Source organism: Vulpes lagopus, chromosome 1 (assembly GCF_018345385.1).
Source record: "Vulpes lagopus strain Blue_001 chromosome 1, ASM1834538v1, whole genome shotgun sequence".
NCBI classification, from domain to species: Eukaryota; Metazoa; Chordata; class Mammalia; order Carnivora; family Canidae; genus Vulpes; species Vulpes lagopus.
In genome coordinates this window covers 128,038,742-128,060,664 of record NC_054824.1, presented here as the reverse complement: position 1 = coordinate 128,060,664, position 21,923 = coordinate 128,038,742, and the positions used below count along the sequence as shown (strand labels likewise).

Below are 21,923 nucleotides of genomic sequence, written 5' to 3'. Positions count from 1 at the left end.
AAATGAGCTAACTAAATCTAATTGATTTCAATCTGGACCCATTTGCAATAGGAAAATCAGTCCATAAAATCTTCTAGGGGAATAACCATGATATATGGTAATCAGCTAAATGACCAATAAAATACATAAATACAGAAATGTCAAACTTTCAAGATCCAATATTTTCCACATTTTGCATCTTTACATTTTTTGCATTTTACTTTTTGCACAATTTTTATGTTTTCCTAAGGTAAAAGCTGTGAATTAAATAATAGTTCACTAGTTAGTACTTTTTATGATTGAATGATGGTTTCAAAGATAATGAAAAATATTTTAATTCAGATACTTAAAATTTCTAAAAAGAACATCCATACTTAAGTTCAATATATGTTAAAAATTATTTGGAAAATGTTGGTCTTACCTAACAGTTGTTGAAGCTAGACCTGTGTCCAGATCAGTAGCTACAAAGTCTCCCACTTTATAATTCTGTCCCATGTCACTCCTTACTACATATGTCTTTGAACCTGGACGAAACACTGAACCTTCAATTACATTTAACACAGTCACAGAGATTGCAGTTGCTGTGACTTTATATTGAGACATAATTGAATGGTGAAAGTCAGCTTTATTTCTGACACCGAGACTAAGTTGCAGATTCTGCACAGCTTCATAATCTAGGGGCTAGAAAATACAGAGTGAGATAGTTTCACTATAAGAAAAAAACATTCTGGAAGAAAGACAAATCCTTTGATAACCGGCCAGAAAACTTTTACGTCCCTTTGTTTAATTAAATATAAATACATACAAATATACACTCTATTCTGTCTTTATCTTTAATGCAATATAAACACATGAAAATATAGGAAGAAAAAATCCAACTGCCCTAGATCTTTTGTCAAATAAGTTGAAAGTATATGACATGAGTTATAATTATCCATCAAACAAATTTAAAAACTCAAAATAATATAGATGGTCAAATCCATGCATTTTGTAGCACAAAGACAGTTTAAGTTAGCTTCTGTCATTTCATTTTTTCTCACAAAGTAGCTCAATTTATTACAAAGTATGGGCCAAATATCTAGTAGGTTCAATCACATGACTGGTTTTCTCCATAAAGAAGTATTTAGAAGAAATTTTACTTTTGTAAGTGTGAGTCTCTCAATAAGCCCAGTAATAATAGAACAAAGTATAAATATAATAAAAATACTTATTTTCTTCAACATATTCTGGAAAAAAATATTTCAAGTAGCCATTTTCATTATGAAAGTCGGTGTCAATATCCACTACTTATGAAATTCACAGACAACTATGCATTATGCCTGTAAGCCCCAAATATATTTTTTCTAAATTTCACTTGAGAGTAATTTAGATGACTGTCAATTCACAATCAAACTCCGTACTTAGTAAAATTTTCAATCTTTAACGTTGACTATAAAATCATGTTCACATATACGTTACATACGTACATATAACAAAGGAATTAATATATAATGTCATGCCTGGGAGAAAAATCAACATTATTCCCATTTTACAGATAGAGATATTGAGGATAACTAGACTAATTTTCTAAAGTAATATAGTAGTTCAGAGTGAAATAGATTAGGACTGTTTTTCCAGCATGGAATCATAGAGTAGTAGGGAAAATATGAACTTAATAACTAGAGAAATCTACGTTTGAATGTCAACTGTACCACTTTACTAGCTATCAGAACTTGAGTGGGTTACATACTCTCTCTCAACTTCAGTGTATTTATCTGCAATATGGGCATATCCTAATTTGCAGGGATGCTGTGAGGAAAAAACTAAGGCATCCGCACCCTGTCTCAGTAAATGGAAGCTATAGGCATGATGACACTTTATGAAGACATAAGATAAATGATCACACATTCTTCTGGGAACAAAATCCCTTTGAAGTCTATTTCCCAGGACTATTATGAAGGAAGGAAATAGTTTAGAAAGGAATACATTTTACCATAAAGAATACATATTGCCTGTATCATACACAATCCATGCATAGCTATTGCAGATTTAAAAAATAGACTCCACAAGTCTTGTAGCACAGGCTGAAACTTTCACTATTAGCTCTGTAGAAGTCACATCCCCCCGCCGCCCGCAACTCTTAGAGGAAATTCAATGATCCACTCATGAGGTGGATCATTAATGTAGGGGGAACATAGGAGAATTCTGTTGACTTGGACCAAATCTTTGTCACTTAGACCAAATCTCTAGTATATTTATATACATAATAAGCCCTGATTAGGAGCTACAGGAAGAATGGAATGTGATAATCCTACTATTACAGTAATTTAATTTTAATTTTATATAAACACCTCATTTAACATTTAGAGAACTAAACAACTTTTAATTTACATGACAAATATTCTCAGTGCATGATAACTAATGTACAATGCTGACAAAGACATATTTTTTAAGGTCATGTGAAATCTGCTTAAAAAGTATTATTTAAACATCTAAAACAAAATCTTAAGGATTGATTATACTTTGTTGTAAGCATAAAATAAGATTCATTTTTAGAAATGCTCTAAGTTTATATGATCTTTGAAGGAGTAGTATACTAATAGAAGAGAGTTTCAAGTTCAAATTTAATACCAGTTTTTATAAAGTGATATAAACGGAAAAACTGCTAAAAAAGCTCTATAATCATATATCATTTTAAAACTGTAATTTTTATTCTTTCACCCCCTCAATTTTGTGACATGTTAACATTTTACTTTAAGACTAGCATTTTGAAAAAGATCAAGAAAACAAAATATTTAGGATAATTATACCATACCTTAATAACCTTTAAAATTCCCACATTTGTCCTTTCATTCATTTCTATGTCAAACCAACCTCCTTCATTTCCGGAGATAAAGAAAATTACTGCCATCCAATTAGCTGAGAACTCCTCATCCAAATCAATTACTCTCATCTCGAGCAAATTTTGAGATAGAGAATTTTCTTCAATTCTAACCATATGCTGAAACAAGAAGTAAAAAAAATCTTAACAACTGTGTGAGTGAGAGAAGAACTATTCTGGACTTACTAAGAAAGTTTACAGTCATTCATTACTTAGAAATGAGATCTGTGTTTATAGGCTCATGCTTCATTGTCCAAATACATATATTTTTCCTATGTAATATATAAACAAACATAAGACAAAACACATGTCTACATTTGGGTTGTATGTCACTAAAAATAACATGTACCTCTGTAAATAGAATTGTTTGAACAAATTTTAGAATGTAATGAATTAAAGTTATTAATTTCAAGGACAAATACTTACAGAAGACAGTTCCATGTATGGGATGTTATCATTAACGTCGAGGATTTTAATGTTGCACTCACACTCTGCTGACATACCATCTGCCCCACCATCTCGGTCTGAGCCTCTCACAGCAAGGGAATACTGGCTATATTGCTAAAAGCACACATTACAAAAAAATGTCATAGTTGATCCAGACAGTCCATATTTTGTCTCATGCAAAATTCTTTTAAAATGTTGGCTCACCATTTACATAAATTTATGTTGAGATAGGGGTAACACAGAATGTTGAAAATCCACATATCTCACATGAATCAAATCTCACAAACCGTTGCCACTTCTATTTCCAGTAATGCTTATCCAGCATCATTTAAAAGAAAACACATTTAAAAGCCTCATGTCCAGAGGTTGAAAAAAGTTTATAAAGGGTAAAGTGGACCAAAATGCTTAGGAGGAGAGAGATTAGGTTTATCAAGAATTTATGACATGAAAATTCCATGCTGTAAATAATCAGCCCTGAAATGTACGAGAAAATAAAGAGATAACAAATGGTTTGCATTTCTGGGAGGCAGGATGGTGGGCAGAAGCAGTGGAGTCATTGATAATTCTATCTTCTTGATTCTACTCAATGGTGCTTAAGTTTTTAGAATTCAGCAAAAGCAGAGAAGCCTTTCCTACACACGTATATACATACATCCTTATTCAAAATTGTGGATATAATTTTAGAAGATTCTTTGTTAGGGACATCTTGAGGTCTCTCCATGGACTCCAGGTTCAAAATATCTGCTTTGGTGGCTTGCTAGTGACTACAGAGTTCCTTTCATTTTTAGAGCTCTTCACTACTAAAACTCTTGATATGAAAGGAATCCCACTGGCCCCTTTAAGAAAGTTTGAGAGAGAAAAAGTAAATAGTAAATTTCTTCTAGTGGTTATTTTCGAACAAGTGAAAAAGGAGATATAGGTAACTTAGAAACTGATAGGATTTGGATCATTAAGAAATGTGAAAATCATCTGATTTATTATAAACCTAGGGGTCATTAACAGTGTTCACAGTCATTAACAGTCTGTTCATGAGATTGAACAGATCTCATTCAAAATAACTATAATAATTAAAATAAATTTTAATTATCAATTAAAAAATAAAACTTCACTTATATCTCTAAAATACAGATCAGGTAAATCCTATCAGTATTTTAAAAATGATGAAAAAATTGATACTTTTATATTAAATAATGGGACCATGTGGTATTAATAGAAACCATGCTGATTCTAACTTGCTAACTATCACTAATTATATTATTTGTAAGTGAAAAGATTTGTCTGAATGTTACTCAATTGCTATCCATCATTTTGATTAATTTCCAAAAATAATCTGGGCTGTCAGTAGGTGAGATATAGGAAGGAAAAAGAAGAGTTCTGTTGTCTCATATTCAGATGAGCTTACGATATTCTGGGTTAAAGAAAGATAAATAAATTTCTTAGCCTGTAAGAATTCTTGGAGCTTCTACCATGTTCATGCATTGTGACCTACCAAGATGGGGGACATAATAGCAATTGTTTCTTAAATGTATTTCATTATAGATCACACTTTTAAAAGAAGAGTACAGCTGTGCCTCTGCCTTATGTATATTCTTGTGTACTCTCAGAATATAGTTTTCTTAAATTGAGAGAAATATCAAGTAGGATTGAATGAGAAATAACAGTTTAAAATGTATTTAAGTATTTCACTATGAAATACATTAATGTATTTCATTTTGAAGATATTTCTTATATCATTACCATTATATGAAAAAGGTTATATAATTCAAAATTAAACATATTGTCTTCTTTTTCTTTCTTAGGTACTCTTGCTTTTAGAATTACTTCCTTTGAAACTGACCATTCAAAGAAAAACAATATTACCTCTCTGTCTAGAAAACTATTCATTGTACGAATTTCTCCAGTGTTTCTGTTGATAATAAACATTGGTGAATCAGAAGGTTCTTGTCTTATGATCTTGAAGGCTATTTTTGAGTTCAAGTTATTTGGTTCATCTGCATCAGTAGCATTGAGTCTCATCACCAGAGTATCTAGAAATCAAGGAAAATTGGTTGTAAATGGACAGTTTGCATTTTCATTATAATATAGTACATTGCTTTTTTAACAAGGTGTTAGGGTTGGTTGGTCTGTACAACGTATGCACTACCATTTTTTTAAAGATTTTATTTATTTATTCATGAGAGACACACAGAGAGAGGCAGTGACACAGGCAGAGGGAGAAGTAGGCTCTATGCAGGGAGCCCAATGTGGGACTCGATTCCAGGACTCCGGGATCATGACCTGAGCTGAAGGCAGACGCTTAACTGCTGAGCCACCCAGGTGTCCTGCACTACCATTTTCCTTTCTACTTCTCCAACATATCATTAATTTAACTCCTTTCTATACCTTTGCCTTGACAAAAAGATCACATTTTACCAGGAATTTACACATTATTGATAGTTAGAAAATAAAGAAATGTTTTACTCTGCTTTTCCTTCTCTCATTTTAGTGTAATCCTTTTCTTTTTAATTTAAATTCAATTAGTCAACATAAAGTACACAGTTAGTTACAGATGTAGTGTTCAATGATTTATCAGCGTTCAGTGATTTATCGAGTATAATATCATTTTATTTCACTACAATCTAATGGTGATATTAAAGTCAGACCAACTCTCTCAACTAAAGACTCTCAAGAGTCTTTTAAAATGTTTCTCTATGATTTTGGCTTCAGTTTCCACTCTATAAATGGGGATGATAATAGTATTGTCCTCACTGAATTCATGAAAGAGTTGAACTTTCTCCCTCTCATTCTCTTTCTCAATCTCTGTGTGTGTTTATGTTAATTCATTTCAGCATTCTTTTAAAATATTTTCAGTAAGCAATTAATTATGATACATCCATACAGTAAAATCCAATGCAGCTATTAAAAGTAATGAAGACATCTTCATTTCCTAATATGGAAAAATGTTAGAAATATTTTTAAACAAAAATTTACATTATGTATTAATATGTAAAATATGTTCCCAGTTGTTTCCAAAAGCATGTTTATATAAGCATAAAACATATATATCTAAGTAACTAATGATAGTGCTTGCCTCAAGAATGGTACCATGGAAAACAATGAATTGATTTCTATTCAATTTTTTACTTACCATATTGTGTAAATTTTTACAACACTTTTAGGATGATATTTTAGAATGGATACCTATTCAAAAATAGGTATAGTATTTTAATGAATAAAAGTAAAATGTCAGGATTTTGGGAATTTATAAGAAATATACCACTCAGGTTAAAAGTAACTATGATAACTTGAAGTTTTGAATTCATATGAGAATCATCTCTGCTATTTTTAATATATTTAGGACAATCTTTACTGGTATGCTAGGCAATTGATTTTCTCAAGTGGCTGAATATTTACAGTTAAGATGTTGCCATTTACAGTAATCCATAAGGAGGACATTGTACCTTTAGATCACCAAAGCTTGTTCAGGTAAATGCTCTATCTAGTTTATAGGTTTTCTGGTACCCCTCAATTAACCCCACTTCAAACAATAGTTTTCAATATGCATGGTGGGCCGAACAGGATTAAGTTTATAGTCTATTTCAAATACATAAAATCAGTAACTTGAGTAAAAAGTAAGCAAGACCTGTATTTATTTCATCTTATATAAAAAGGGAAAATGATGCTTGTTAAGTGTTTATCTTGAAGATTTTGGTCAAAAGCTAGATCTTCTGGAAATGACTTCTACTAATGACTTTAAATAGGTTAAAAAATAAAAAGGTTGGGGGGGTGCCTGGGTGGCTCAGTCAGTTGGGCATCTGGTCTGGCTCTTGATTTTTGCCAGGTCATGATCTCTTGGGTTCTGGGATCGAGCCACATATAGGGCTCTACTCTCAGTGGGAGTCTGCTTGAAAATTCTCTGCCTTTGCCTCTCTTCTCACTGTCACTCGTGCTCTCGTGCTCTTTCTCTCTCTCTCTCAAATGAATAATAATAATAAAACAGGCAATATGAACAGAAATGGTTGAAATTGCCCTTCAGAGCAGCCAGATTAGGAGGCTAAATCTCCTCCCAGTGCCCCTGCCACCACTGTACAAAGTATTTTGGGATTTCTTCTTAGGAATCTAAAAAAAAGCTGATGTATGAGTTACATGAAAAAACCCTTCTTATTTCTTTGTAGTTGCTCCTTGAGTATGCCAAACTGGAGCTGCTGCCACAGTTGAAGGGAAAGCTGTTATGGAGACTGAGAATGACTTTCTGTTCTGGATGGTTTTCTGTACTTAGTCTCTTACATTCATGATGAAGTAGTACCTTCTTAGTTTGGTATCTCATTGCCTGGCTGTGAAGAGTGATCTGGAAGTCAATGTATTCTTGTTTACTTAATAAAATGGATTACTTACTTGCATTAGAATTTTCTTCTATTTGTCCTACGAAAGTAGACATAGAAAATACTGGAGGATTGTCATTTATATCCAGAACCCTGACTCTGAGCTCAAGAGGCCTCTCTAAATCTTGACCCAGTGAATTCAGAGCCCGGCAATAGATCTAGGAGAGAAGATAAGAATAATTATTTGCTGCAACAGATGTTTATTTATTTATTTTTATTATTTTTTATTTTTTTAAGATTTTATTTATTCATGAGAAACACAGAGAGAGAGAGAGGCAGAGATGACAGGCAGAGGGAGAAACAGGCTCCCTGTGGGGAGCCTGATGTGGGATTCGATATCAGGACCCCAGGATCATACCCTGAGCCAAAGGCAGACACTCAACCACTGAGTCGCCCAGGCATCCTGCAACAGATATTTATTAAGTTCTTACTTTGTTTGGATACTATACTAGGCACAGAGGGTAACCAAAAAAAGTAAGACATATTATTTCCTACTAGACTGTAGGTACAAGCAGTACCTATGATCAATAAGGGGAGGCAAATACAAACTCAAAATACCATTTGAGAAAAGGTAACATGATAAGTTACTTAAAGAATAGGAGGATGTAATGAATGAGAAAGATCTTGAGAGAGAATTCCAAAAAGTGGAGCTGGGATTTGACAAGATGTTCCAAGAAAAGGGATTTATGTGAGGAAAGAAGCAGAGTAGTGAAAATGCATTGTTGAAATTAGGAGTAGCGGCTATTGGCTTTGAGCATGGGGTAAAGGAGAGTCACATGGGGGGGGTTCAAAGAAAGGTAGTATTCATTAGCTAGGTGGTAACTTTGTGGGTGTTCGTATTATTATTGCTGTTGTTATTATTACTTCTATATGAAGGGTATGTAAGTATAATGTATGCTGTTTTACTTGTACTATAGAAATGCCTTGTGCTTCAAGAAAAGCTAATAGGTTGACATGCTGACCTAGAGAGTTTGTGGGCAAACATTGTCAGAAATAAGACAGGAATATAGGTTTGGAATAGAAGACTAAGGAATTAAAGCAGCCTAAGGAATACACAGTAAGCAGTAATGACACAAAGCACAAGCATCCCTTACTATTTGAAGGCGTCTGGGGGAGATGGGTGGGTGAGGTTTTCATTGAAGAGCCTACAAGATCAAGAAGGGTTTTCTGTATTTCCTTTTTTTCTAAATATTAACAAGTGTCGACCATGATGATAAATGGAAATGGAAGCAGCCAAGGAACAAGCATAAGAGAGACGAAAAAATAAAATTGGTAGAATAAAGTTCTTGAAGAAACAGGTAATTATGGAACAATGGAAATTTCATGAAGATAAACTGTGGGAAGAAGTAGGCAATTAATCCTGTTTTTGGATTTAATGCAGAATATTTCTGAACCGGGGGAGAGAAAATTGTGGAAGTGTGTAATGGAAGGCCTCAGACTTTTAATGAAGTTGAGGTCAGCTGCTTTAAATGCTAATGAGGTTGTGGGTTCGCAGCTAAGTCACAGCCACTGTCAAGAATGGATGTGTGATTAAATTAAGGATGAATGGGAGTTTTTCCAAAGCACCTTCTAGCTCAGGTGAGCTGGAGCAATGTTAATTTATTATAAAGTATGTTTACTCAGAAGAGCCTCCCATAGTAGCTCAAAAATCATCATTTGACAACGGAGTTAAAGAGAACCAATATTCTCAGCTGAATTAAAGAAAAAGAAGTGTAAGAGTTAGGTCCCTGCCCTTCCAAAAAAAATATTCTAGTTTGCCACTGGGGACAGACCAGAAGTTAACACTTTTTGCTAAGGCATTTCAGCAAGACATTTCTCTTAATCTATTTGTTTCTGTTGGGTCATAAGATGCTCATAAATTGAGACAACCAAAAATTATATTGGGATTCCTGAAATCAAATCAAATATGATCTGAGCTTAAGATATTCTAAAAATAATTTAAGGCTTAACACATATATTGGTGTGGAGCCAACTTACAATGAAAAAAGGGGTGACCTCTCGATCAACTATGGATGTAATATTAATTTCACCAGTTTTTTGATTGATGATGAAGATTCCATAAGGTGGCTGATCAATTCCTACTCCAGAGATGCGGTATGTAACTTGCTGGTTTGCAGCACAATCTGAATGAATCTGCAGAGAAAGCACAGGTGAAAATATTACAGAGAACAAATAAAAAGTGCTAGGTTTGATAAACAGCTATCTTTCTCAAGAACTGTAGAATGTCAGTACCTGTTACCTTTTGGGAAATGCTGGAAATAGTTATTTTTCTAGTTTCAACTCTAGTATTTTCCATAATAGCAAGCAATCTAATAAAAGAAACTCAATTTCTATTTATACCAAATAAGAAAAAAAATAACATACCACTTTAATAAACCCAGGACAATGTAGTCATCATCCATCCATTCATTCATTTATCCATTCTTTCTTTCCACATTTATAATTGATCATATTATTTTCAGGCTCTGTGCTAGCACTGGCACTAGAGTAGGTAATTCCAGTTTACCAGTGTTGTCTTTATATAACTTTGATCTCTTGATCCAAAAAATTTTAAAAATGTAGTTTTAGAAGAAAATTTTAAGTAGTTTTATGTAGGTGACAAGACTTATCTGACTGTGTAGAAGCCCTTAATTCTGAAAATGGGGGAAGATGTATTATCAGAAAATAAGGAAATTTCCCCCAAATAAATGGCTTATTGAAGCTGGGTTCATTGCATTCTTTGAAATGCAATGTTGTATGACTCCAAGCAAATCTAACTGGAGAGTGTATATATGTCTGAATGTGTGCGTATATTGTATATGTGTCTATGTATGTATACGTATCTGTGTGTGAATCTGTGTGTGGGGATATATTTGTGAGTGTGTGTGTGTGTGTGTGTATTTATACAAAGGAAAACAAAGGGAAATGAAAGGAAGAGTATGAAATAGGGTACATTGTGAATTCTTACTTAAAAAAAGCCAAAAGTAGAAATTCAATTCTAATAGATCCAGGCAGAAAGAACATTAAAATACTCCCTCTGAGTGTGCTAAGTGATAAATTCATTATTTAAATCACTGTATTTTTCTACTTAGAATTGGGGATAAATTATGATCATGTATACCTATTTTACCAATGAGGCACGTCAATGTTTAACTGTTTAACCCAGTGCCTAAATTTCTTAATTTATCTTTTTAATGGCTTCAGTTTTCATAATATGAGTGACTATACTTCTGTTTTGTATGATAAATTCTAAGTGAGTTTATATTTATAAAATATTTAAAAGATAGGCTGTTTTGAAATTTAACCCCATCCATTCTGATTTTTGATTTTATGCTTTGGTGTTGATACTTACTTTGGCGATTGGGTTCCTCTTTGAATTGTCTTCACCTTCACGACAGGCTGCAGCGAACTTGATCCATTCACGTTTTTGCCTCCTGATTGAATGCCACTTGATGGTGCCATTTTTAGTGTTGTAATCTCTTACCTTGAATAGGCATGATAAAGTAGTAGTATCTATTAACTTTTATTCATAATTCACATGCCACTGAAGTTTTTGGAGGAGAGGGTAATTGTAATATTAGAAAGAGAGGATGTTCAATTAGGAAAATTGGTAATTTTGATAATCTATTAATTTTAGCATAACCTTCATTTTTTACTTATAAGGATGAATTTTCTTTGAAAATGTGTTGTTACTTCCAAACTATTTTCCTTATTTCTAATTTGGAAAAAAATAGATTTGCTGTGTATTACCTGGATTCGAAATTCACTGTTAATTTCCACCACCACCTGTAAAATACAAAATAATCGCAACAGTTAATTTTCATTAAGTGCTTTACAATTCATGTTATCCAATCATTTAAAAATCAAATAAATCTTGTGAGTCATTAGAATTATTTTATCCGTCCAGATAGAGATGGATCTAGCTTATCTCCCAGGTATAATGATGATGTTATAGATTCCTTTTCTTTTTGTCTTTACTTTTCAGTTATGCCCGTCTTTTTAATGACTTTTATTTTTTAACCTCTTTCATTCTTCGCCTACACAGATATGTGTTATCATATGACCTAAAATATTGAACGCAAGAGGAGTGAGGGTTGGAAATTTAGGCTTTCTTCATAAATCTTGCACTTAAGAGCTATTCTGATGCTATTCTGTAATATTCAACAGTAAGTTAAGATACTTAAGCTTTGACTATAGTTTCAGGATCTTACTAGCCATAGATGGAAAATAGAAAAAAAAAGTGGAGTAAAGAAAGCATATAGAACTGAAAGTATCTGACAAGTTTCAGAGTATTTGCTCCTTCATATTCTAATTCTAAATGGGAGATTTTCTAGTATTTTGAAAATCTTAAGATGATAGATTTGCTTTGAAATATGAGAATAAAAAGTTCTAACACGCAAATAATTTCTTTTATAAAAATGAGTTCCTGTTTGATGTTTTATGCTAGCCCCCCCCCCAAAAAAAAAAGATATAAATGCATCCTTCCATAGCAAGGAGAAGAAATTGTAGGCATGTACGGACAAATTAGTGGGTAAGCAACTTCTAGCAATCTTCTCCAGCATTAAACACTTTCCCTGTTCAACAAATGAGCTACTACTCAAGTAGAGCTCTGCCTTATTTCAGCTTGATCTTGATCTTTACATATGATTTGTAGTGAAAGATCAGGATAATTTAAATTACTTTTCTCTAAAACCCGAAAGCATTTCTAAAAAGATGGATTTTATATATTAAGTTTAAATTGTCAGTATACTTAAGACAGAGTAAAATACCTATCTAAAAATTAGGTGTAGATGTGAAGGTTAATTTGCATTTATTAAGTTTTAACTTGCACTTCAAGTCATTAAAGATAATGTAAATCCTTGGTTTTTATTTCTCTCTAATTAAGAAATTTTCAACTTCTAGTTGAATTTTTTCAGAACTGCAACGTATGAAATTTATTATCACAATTAGACTTTATCTGCATCACTGATAAAAGAAATTGAAGCTTGCATTTAAAAAATACTAATAATAGAAACTTCAAGATAGAGTAAGTTACTTTTTATAATTTCAATCTCACCATTAGATAAAAATAAAATTTTGGTTTCCAAGTGCATATTTTTCAAAAATTGTTATAATTGATAATTCAGGAAAATACCTATTTTTTGGTTAATGAGAGTAGTGTGAAGAGATTTTTTTATAGGAATTATATTCTTATGGTATATATTTAATATTGATTATTATTATCACTGTTACAATTCACTGAATAGTGACTAATTACTAGATAATGTGTTTAGAGAAATCCGTGCCTTCGATCTTCACAAATACAGGTGGTCATTATCTCCATTTTACAGATGAGGAAATTGAGTTTGGGATACAAATTTATGGCTAAATATCATCCAATACAATTCAGCCTAAATTTGTGCTTGTGATATGGGTTTTACAATAAAATGCAAGATAGCCTATTCCAACTAAATTATTAAATAAGCTATACGATGGAAAATTGACAATACAACTTTGAGAATTCAAAACATTCTGATTTTAATCTCATCTCATGTTAGCCTAACAGGAATGTCCATATATAACAACAACAACAACAACAATAATAGTGATTCCAGGGGGAAAAGAAGTAGATGGTTCAAATGGTTTAGATAAGTAACTCAAATGTTATTGTTGAGTCCCTCTCAGGTACAGAATTAAGATGATGTTACTTCATGCTACCTGTGGACTCATGAGAACTCTATCTCTCTCCCATTTGTGGATGTGGAACGGGGGTGTAGGGATACCTTATTTGTCTATTTGGAAGCCATTTCTTCATAGCTACAGAGTTATGTAGGCATGTGTTCTCTGTCTTGCACTTCCCTTCCACACTGAAGTGTCAGAGCCTACTGTTTGTTTTGGAGAACTATGCCAGATGACTAATAAACCTTCCAACTTTATGAAGCTGGGTCATTCTTTTTCCCATGAGAGGCAATTTAGGCAGAAGACCAAATAAGTTTCACCATAATATCAGGCTCCCAATTGAATTAGTAATTAAAAAACTGCCAAGTCTGCTTAAAAATATGTTGTGTTGACATAGCCTTATTGTTTTGCTCAGAGTCTAGAATAAGCGATGAAACAAAGTCACTCTTGGACTTTCAAAGGCAAAATAATGAGATAAAAAGAGTGCTTGGTAGAGTCAGAAAGCTTTCAATGTACTTCTTAAGTTCTCTAAGCCTTAGTTTTCTCATTTGTAAAATGAGAGGGAGAATAAATTATATAAAGCTACTTTCCAATTCTAATACCTAATCCCTGTGTGCAGTAGGAAAATATCAGTTATTTGATCATGGAAAAGGCATGGTAAACTTGTGGGTTTAAAAGATTATTCTGTCCACAGGTGGTAGAAAGAGGCAGGATTATAGGCCACAAGTAGTTGAGTGTTCCACATCAAAACAGACCAGAGATGAAGCAGGGAGGAACAGAAGCTGTTGACTGTGACAGTGGTAACAGGGAAGATCAAGGCAGAAAATCCACACAATTGAAATGGATGGGACTTGAGAACAAATAGGACATGGGAGTCAGGAGAAAGAAGAATCTCAAGTGATGGCAGTTTCAAACTAAGAGGTGAGGCGCAAGGCAGTAGCAGAATGTAGCAGATTAGAACACATGGACTTTGAGATGCTAGAGAAATGGCCAGGTGAAGGTGCTTAGCAATTTGAAATATGTATCAGCATCATGAACAATGTTCAGATCTCATATGATCTGCTCAGGTTGGACAGTTTAAATCATGGGAGAATTTGAAGACCCTAAAGTAGGGAATACAACAAAGAAACAGCCTCTGGCCAAGCATGAAACAAGGGGAATTCCTACATTTATAGAATAGGGAACAGCAACAGAAACAAGCAACAAAGAAAAAGAGAAAAGAAGTGGCCAAAGTGGGAAGAAAATATAATGCAATGTCACAGATGTCAAAGGAAGGGAGAACTGAAAGAGATATGGGATGTGAACATGTGTCAGATGACTTAAAATCCTGGAGTGGAATGAATCCTGAGGTTTTGTGTGACCTTCAGAAGAATCCTTTCAGTTTGATGGAATGGGTCCTTCTTGACTGAAAGGGATTGAGGAATAAATGGGAGGGGAAGGGGACATTAAGATGGCTTCTTTTCCAGGAAATTGGACTACAAAAGGAAACAAAGATGGGATGGTAAAATGAGATATGGCGTCCAAGGAAATACTCTGGGAGAGGGAGATGTGGATTTTTGAAGGTGAAGAAAGAAAAAAGTAGGAGATTTTTATTTGAAAGAGAGGTTCAAAAAGAAAGTACTTGGTAGAAGTGTAACAGAGCAGGAGAGAATTGACAGAAAGAAAGAAGAGAAGGTAAGGAAGAGAGGAAGGATGGAGGTTAAAATCAGTAGACTGTAAGAGGTAGTTGAAGGACATCATCTGATTGATCTAGACCTTATCTATAGAGTAAGTATAATCAGGGGAGCAGTTTGGATTCCTAAATGAGTTGGAAATAGGTACTATGGAGGCTTATGATGGAGATTCACTTAAAAATGAATACAGGCATTATTAAGCTGAGTATATCTCATCTCTCTTGTCTACTGGGTGTGTCCCTCTGTGCCTCTGTTTCATTGGCTACTTAGGAGACTAAAGCCCTTTCTAATTCAAACATTCTAAGAAAGTAGTGAATATAATTCACTTGAAGTGCATCCTCAATGAGTCCTTCCTTCATTTCTATTTAAAGAGCCAATCCACATATATTAAAAAAAAAATCCACAGGACACTAAATTGCATGCTAATTTCAATGGTTCTTTAATTATACTCATTTTTAGGTCATTTTTTCTCTTTTGATACTGAGGTTTACATTTCTTTGCAAACAATAAAATGGTCTTGAAAGTAATAAGTAATTTCTATGAGGCAAACCTCTTGTATATAATAATTGGGAGATGGTCTTCCATAGCCACTTGCCAGTTGTTAAGCATCCAATGCTGACATATTTGATAACTGTATTTTACATCATAAGGATGAACTTGGGACAGAACCAAAATATAATAATTTGCTTCTTTTTAAAAAACTCCTGTTTTGTCTTTGTATTACTATCAGTTTGGAGTTGATATACCTTGATAAGTTGAGTTTTCTTATTTGCTATTGGTTTATTTATTTATTTGACAAAAATATGTATTGAATGTATATTAAGTGGCTTCAAGGCTGGATGAAAGGGCTTAAGCCCTAAAAAATACTGTGGCAAACCTTAGATGAAATGTAAAGTAAATGTAATAAAACACCATAAAAATAAGTGTAAGGGAAATTCAACCTTATTATTTCTATGTTTAATTTCTTGATCACTTTTTGGAATGTGTAGGGGGAGAGAAATATAAACTATCCCCAAATTGCCTTCTGATGCCCCTACTTTGTGTGATTAAATATCTAGTGAGCAGTCTTGCCCTGGTGCGAGGCATTACAAAGGATACAAAAATGAATCAGACACAGAATCTGCCCTCAAATAACTTACAGTCAAGTAGTTTTATGAGCCACTGGCAGCCATTAATTTGTAGAGATGCAGTTTTTCATTAGCCAAGTGTAAAAGGCTGCACCCTATTCTCATGGACCAATTGAAAATATAGATCAGTAGCCAATGGCATTTAAACTACTTCGACCTGCCTAAGTCCTTTAAAGGAATTCGCAGGGCAAGCAAACCACCAAGAGTGGCATGTCCCAGCACTCTGTAGGGCGTTCCCTCATTGACAGAAGCATAATAAGTAACTGCAATGCCGAGCATGCTTTCTGCCTTTTCCTTAGGCAATACCTGTTAGGAAATGGGATACTCCGCACCGATGTCCTTGGTGAATGTATAGTGGAGAAAGAGTTACCAGAAATTATGTGCTCTGGGTATAGACAAGAGTGTTTTCTTTTCTACATTCATCAGCCTTGTTAAAAAGGTGAACCTTGTCCCTTAGGGGCCAGGCCTTCAAATTTATTGAGACAGCATCTCTCAATGCTTTTGGTTTTTCTGTTACCTAAGTTGGGCATGGCAAAATGTTTTACTCTGTGGCAACCAATTAAATGATGGGAAATTTGTAGTTCCTGTTTTTACAAAGGTGCAAGAAGATGCTGATCCTATATCTACAGTGAAAATAATAAAGCTTTTAAGAACACTATGAAATGGAAATGGTTTTCCTGAAATACAAATTATAAATTTTGGGACGCCTGGATGGCTCAGTGGTTGGGTGCCTGCCTTAGACTCAGGTTGTGATCCCGGGATCTGGGATCACATCCCACCTCAGGCTCCCTGCAAGGAGACTGCTTCTCCCTCTGCCTATGTCTCTGCCTCTCTCTCTCTGTGTGTGTCTCTCATGAATAAATAAATAAAGCTAAAAAAACACAAGTTGTAAATTTTATCGAACAGGTAAACAAAAATATCTTCATTTTCTATAAAATATTTTACTGACATACTGTTATCTATAATTAGCATCACTATACTATGTGCACAAGAAAACATAAAGAATCCTCCCTTTTTCTGTTTGGTCTGTACTAGTTTGTTAGCCCTTCTCTTGCTTTAAGCATCAATAAACACAATTATGGAAATTTAAAATGTCTGGTTCAAGTAAGTTGATGAACTATGTAACGAAGTATGTATTTTTTTCTGTGTATTTTAACCTGCACGTTGAGAAATACTTTGGAAACTCCTTCTTCTATCCTAATTTATTTCAGTTAAGTCAAATTGTGGAGATGGTTTTATCAGCTGGCCAGAGGTGTTCTTTCTTTCTTTTTGTTTAGAGGTTTTCTTTTGAAGGCAAGTTTTAACCATGCAAGAGCATGATATTCTTGGAAATCAGTAAGATAGATTTATTTGTTCTTTGGGTATAAGCTGCAGAAGTTTGCCTTTCTATAAAAAGACATCTTGAGTTTGTGCTGATGTTGGTGACTAATTGAATCTGGCAAAGTTGCGAATAATTTTCAGAAATCATTAGAACTATAGAAATTCTACTGCATAAAAAAAAAAGAAATTATACTTCATCTATTTTGCTTTCCTACAGTGGGGCCCTGCCATACATTATCTCATTGTAACAACCGTTCACAGAGATTTCTTGGGTATGCTACCTCGGTGTCATTGTTCTGTGGTCTCGAATGCATTCCACACCCTCCCTTTTTAATACACTAATTTAGCAGCTACAGAAAAAGAAAGAAAAATAAATGAGGGTCCAGTAACATTTCTTTGGCTTGCAGTGTTATAACAGGTGTAAGCTCTTGTCTTTCTAGGAGGCTTGTCTAAATAACGGAGTAGTCCTGTGACCAGCTTGCTTGTTTTAAGAACAGATCTTTCAGCGTTATTCTCCTTGATCTAACTCACTAATCTGAACAAAGCCTAAACTTTCAGGTATATTAAACGGATTACACGACGTACATGTAAATAGATGGCTGTTCAGCTCTCAAATGGATTTGCATTAAAGATACGACCAGTTTAAATGTCTTAAAGGTTTTAAAAATTGTCCAAGTATGTCCAAGTATGCTCCCTAATGTAGATTTTCACTTATTATAGACTTTCAGCAGAGAAGAATAAAGACTTTTTTTTTTTTTTTTTTTTTGGTAAAAGCAAATCTTCATGGTGAGGCTAGCAGAAAGGTTAGTGGAAGAGTTTACCACTATAGTGGTAGTTAATTTTCAGGGGAAAATATTTTATTTTATTTTTTAAAAGGTTTTATTTATTTATTTGAGAGAGATAATTTTCATAAGATGGAGGAGAAACTTATGATTGATTCCAAAGTAAAATATGGCAATAAGCAAACAATCCACAAACCAAAAAACCAAAACTATCCAAACTTAGAAAATAAAGTGTAAATGTCCAGAAAGCTTTTCTACAAAGAAAGGTCAATGAGAATACATGATTTTGATAAAATGATACATTTTATGAAGAATGACTAATTTGACAGTGTTTAAAGGAATTTCATAGATGTAATTAATTAGAAATAATCATAAAAATAAAGAAATGAGATATTTTATACATTTAATGAAAGCACGAAGCATATGAATAAACTCTAATCAACTGAAACTAGAATAGGCCTTAATGGATCTGCTTTATATGAAATTAAAAATAAAAGTATTTCATTACCTTGCAATATATAGCTGTCCCTATGCTCAAATAACATAGGGTACAGTAGTGCTTGTTAATCCCTACCACATCCCAAATTATGATATTAACTGATCCTAAAGATCCATTTAAAAAGTTCATGATACAGGGCTAGTCTTTGAAGGCAGTTTGGAAGAAAAACTACCAGCTTATTGATGCTTATCTGTAACAAATCCACTGGTATGACCTCTCTTACTTAATAAACTGAATTCAAACTAACCAGCATACTTTGATTCAAAGGTCTAACTTGTTATTATAGAAACCCAACAATCCAGTTCAAAAATTAAGCAAGTAGAAACAAATATGAACCACAGCACTACATCCTGCCAAATTGGAGGGTGATTTATCTGGCACTTGCCTCTTTGGATTACATTAACTTTCCTGTGAGAAAGACTATGATTTAAAATTCTCCAACCTGTATGAAATTTGATATGACACCTACTGTTATCTTAGTTATCTCTAAAAAGAGAAAATTAATAGCGTATAAGGGAGACAGTGATAAAGCATCACATTACATTTGTCTAAACATCAAATATACAACTTTTATATCACGATCATTACTTTCCAGTAGTAAGAACCAGTATCATAATAATTATACTTACTCCTTAATTACAGCTATTCCTTCACTTATTATATCATTATATCATTTATAAATCTCCCACACTGCCATGTTTTTTGAGATTAAAAAATGTTGTTTTAAATAAAATCATAGTTTAGCAGTGTGGGGCTTTTGCTATCAGTGATATGGATACCAACCACATATAGAACTGATGAGATTATTTGGATTGTGAGGCCAGTCACAAACTTCTATGATTTAAATTTATATGTATCCTATATTTATGCTTTAAAATTATAGTGAATCTGCCAGTAAAGATACCCAGAGAATGAGAAAATGTTTAGGGTAAAGATCAGGACACAGCCGCGATGTTAGTTTACGAGCCCACCTGCAAAAAATAATTTGAACAACAAAATGCTATCAAGTGGTGATAAGACTTTTCCACATTTAGTATTTTCCCAGCATGACTTAGCACTGACTTCAGTGTCAGAGATGTGATATGATGAGTTAACACTGATGCGTTAATATGCTCGAGTCTTCAATTAAAGAGAGAAACCCTACTTAAAAATCTAGTTCGTAAAATCACCATGTCATTAACATAAACTTTTAATGGGTTTAGGTTAGAAATAATACTAAATAACACTTTCTAAAAAGTTCTCCCTTGTTTACAATGAGCATGATTATGAGGGTTTTTAACAGAATCCACTTACCAGAAAAATGAGCAGCACTGTGGCTGTTCTTAAAAAGTGCCAGTCCATTGCAGCTGGGTTCTCTTACATCCAAGACCAAGAGAGTTTTGTTTGTTCTCTGTTCTTTTTTCTTTCCCCCAATCAACTGGTGTCTGATTAAAATAATTTCTCAGTAGATGTTCTTACATGCAGGCTTTGAGGTGTTTCTGCCTTCTCTGGGAGAAGAGCACAAGGTACGTATAACCAGTCTAGATCCCCACCCTTAAAACTTGGGCTGGTCTCCGTGAAATGCTTGACAAGATCATCACTGCTCCCGGTAAAAGCTCAGGACACACCCTTCTTCCAGCTGAAAGGCAGCTCTCTGTGGGGTTGGAAGATTCACTCCTTTAATGAAGGTTTTCAGTGCCAGGCATTTAAAATGATCTGAGGGATGGAGAGTGATACAATTGATAGGGACTTTGCCCCCTATGCTCTATTTACAGGTAGTTTAAGCTTCTTCATTCTTAAAAAGCCAAGTATAGTCTGGAGGCTGATATTCAAAATGGATTATCCGGTTCATACTCCTAACCAGACGCTCAGGTCTTAATCAAAAATCAAAAGCTTTCCATTTCAGTGGATGTTAGAAAATATTCAGTCACTTTTTTTAAGATATTATCAAAGAACCAGAAAATTTGCCGATGTTAAGAGTGAGGGTTCTTTTTTTAAAAAAAGAATTAATCCAAACAAGCAAAACTATGCTACTTACAATGATAAGGTCCCCTGCATAAGTCACAGTTTTCTTTAAGTGGACAGCCTGAATCCAGAGAAGCCTCTGTTTTTTTCTCTGAGTATCTTCTCTCCCCAATTATTATTTTTCTCTCTTTAAGGCTTCACCCTTTTCAAATGTAGTAAAACAAAATTTAAAGTATCTAAGCCAGATTAATAGAAAAAGTCAGAGCCACCAATTAAAATCTTGTTGGCCATTTTACGAATGAAGATCAGTGCCTGAAATGCTAATGGAAGCACGGAAAGCTGCTGTGCAGGTGAGGTGGGTGAAAAGGCAATGACGAGTCCCAAGCACAGAGCCAAGAATCTGGATAGTGAGCCAATTAGAACATGGGTAATGCACTGAAGAAATGGCTGCCCACACACACAAATGGGAGATTGAACGCAGCCCTGAGCTTTCCGAAGAGTGACTCTCACAAGGCAGCATTTGCAAATGTTCTTGGGTTATCCTCTCTTTACTCAGCTATGTCGAGTATAAATATTGTGAGTGGCAGGAAGTCTTGAGATGGCAGTGTGGAACAAGAGACCCATCTGATAAGATGTAGATTATGGTCAAAAAGATGCTAACCATGTCCCAGAAAGGGAGGGTGTCTCTGAGGGTCAGAACCTCTACAAACTGCTGTCATTTCACAACAGATGTGTGGCAAAGAAGTTACTCAACAGTGATTTGAAATAATATGCTCTTCCTCATGGGGCTTAGAGAGAAGGTGCTATGATGTCCATTTGTAGTATTGGTGAATAAGAATGCTTATAAGAATTGGTTGATATGAGTAAATGAAATGAAAGGAGAGGGTCAGGCTCAAATTCTCTTAGTAGAGTAAGATAGAATGTGAGTATCGACCTATGACTTAGTCTGAGCAATATATTAGTATGAGGATTGTATGACTGTGAATGGCTGAAGACTCAGCACCAGAGATGAAAGGATCTACTCTTGCAGCTTTGCATGGCATGAGTGTTCTATCCACCTGGAATTCTGGGCATGGTACTAGGTTGTGCACAGGCCCGCTTCATGCATTGGATAGTACTTCCCCAAGCCCAACCCTGGCTCCACCCTTAACTCAATGCCCTGCTCCAAGAGTCCCAACACCTAGACTCTTGCATTTGTCAGGCAGCTCTCTGGAGAGGAGGTGTGTCAGAACCTTGCTGTAGAAGAGCGGCGACTATCTTAATTGTCACATGAGGACTAGTGATATGGAGCACA

The 21,923-nt window shown here is 34.3% G+C and overlaps 1 protein-coding gene across 6 annotated transcripts in view; it reads right to left on the bottom strand.

The window, feature by feature from the left end:
* Positions 1-21,923, bottom strand: part of DSG1 (desmoglein 1) — a 77,403-nt gene that overhangs the window by 11,796 nt on the left and 43,684 nt on the right. For 2 of the 6 annotated variants that reach the window (XM_041773975.1, XM_041773983.1), the window contains 10 exons: positions 20,703-20,831; positions 19,979-20,318; positions 11,377-11,412; positions 10,979-11,110; positions 9,625-9,780; positions 7,661-7,805; positions 5,147-5,313; positions 3,266-3,400; positions 2,774-2,959; positions 401-660 (listed from right to left, as the gene is read on the bottom strand). In XM_041773975.1, the coding sequence (XP_041629909.1) occupies positions 401-660; positions 2,774-2,959; positions 3,266-3,400; positions 5,147-5,313; positions 7,661-7,805; positions 9,625-9,780; positions 10,979-11,110; positions 11,377-11,412; positions 19,979-20,026 (1,265 nt within the window). In that variant the 5' untranslated portion in view covers positions 20,027-20,318; positions 20,703-20,831. The remainder of the gene's footprint in view (positions 1-400; positions 661-2,773; positions 2,960-3,265; positions 3,401-5,146; positions 5,314-7,660; positions 7,806-9,624; positions 9,781-10,978; positions 11,111-11,376; positions 11,413-19,978; positions 20,319-20,702; positions 20,832-21,923) is intronic. The other 4 variants (XM_041773990.1, XM_041773986.1, XM_041773994.1 and 1 more) reach the window with 2 other exon arrangements.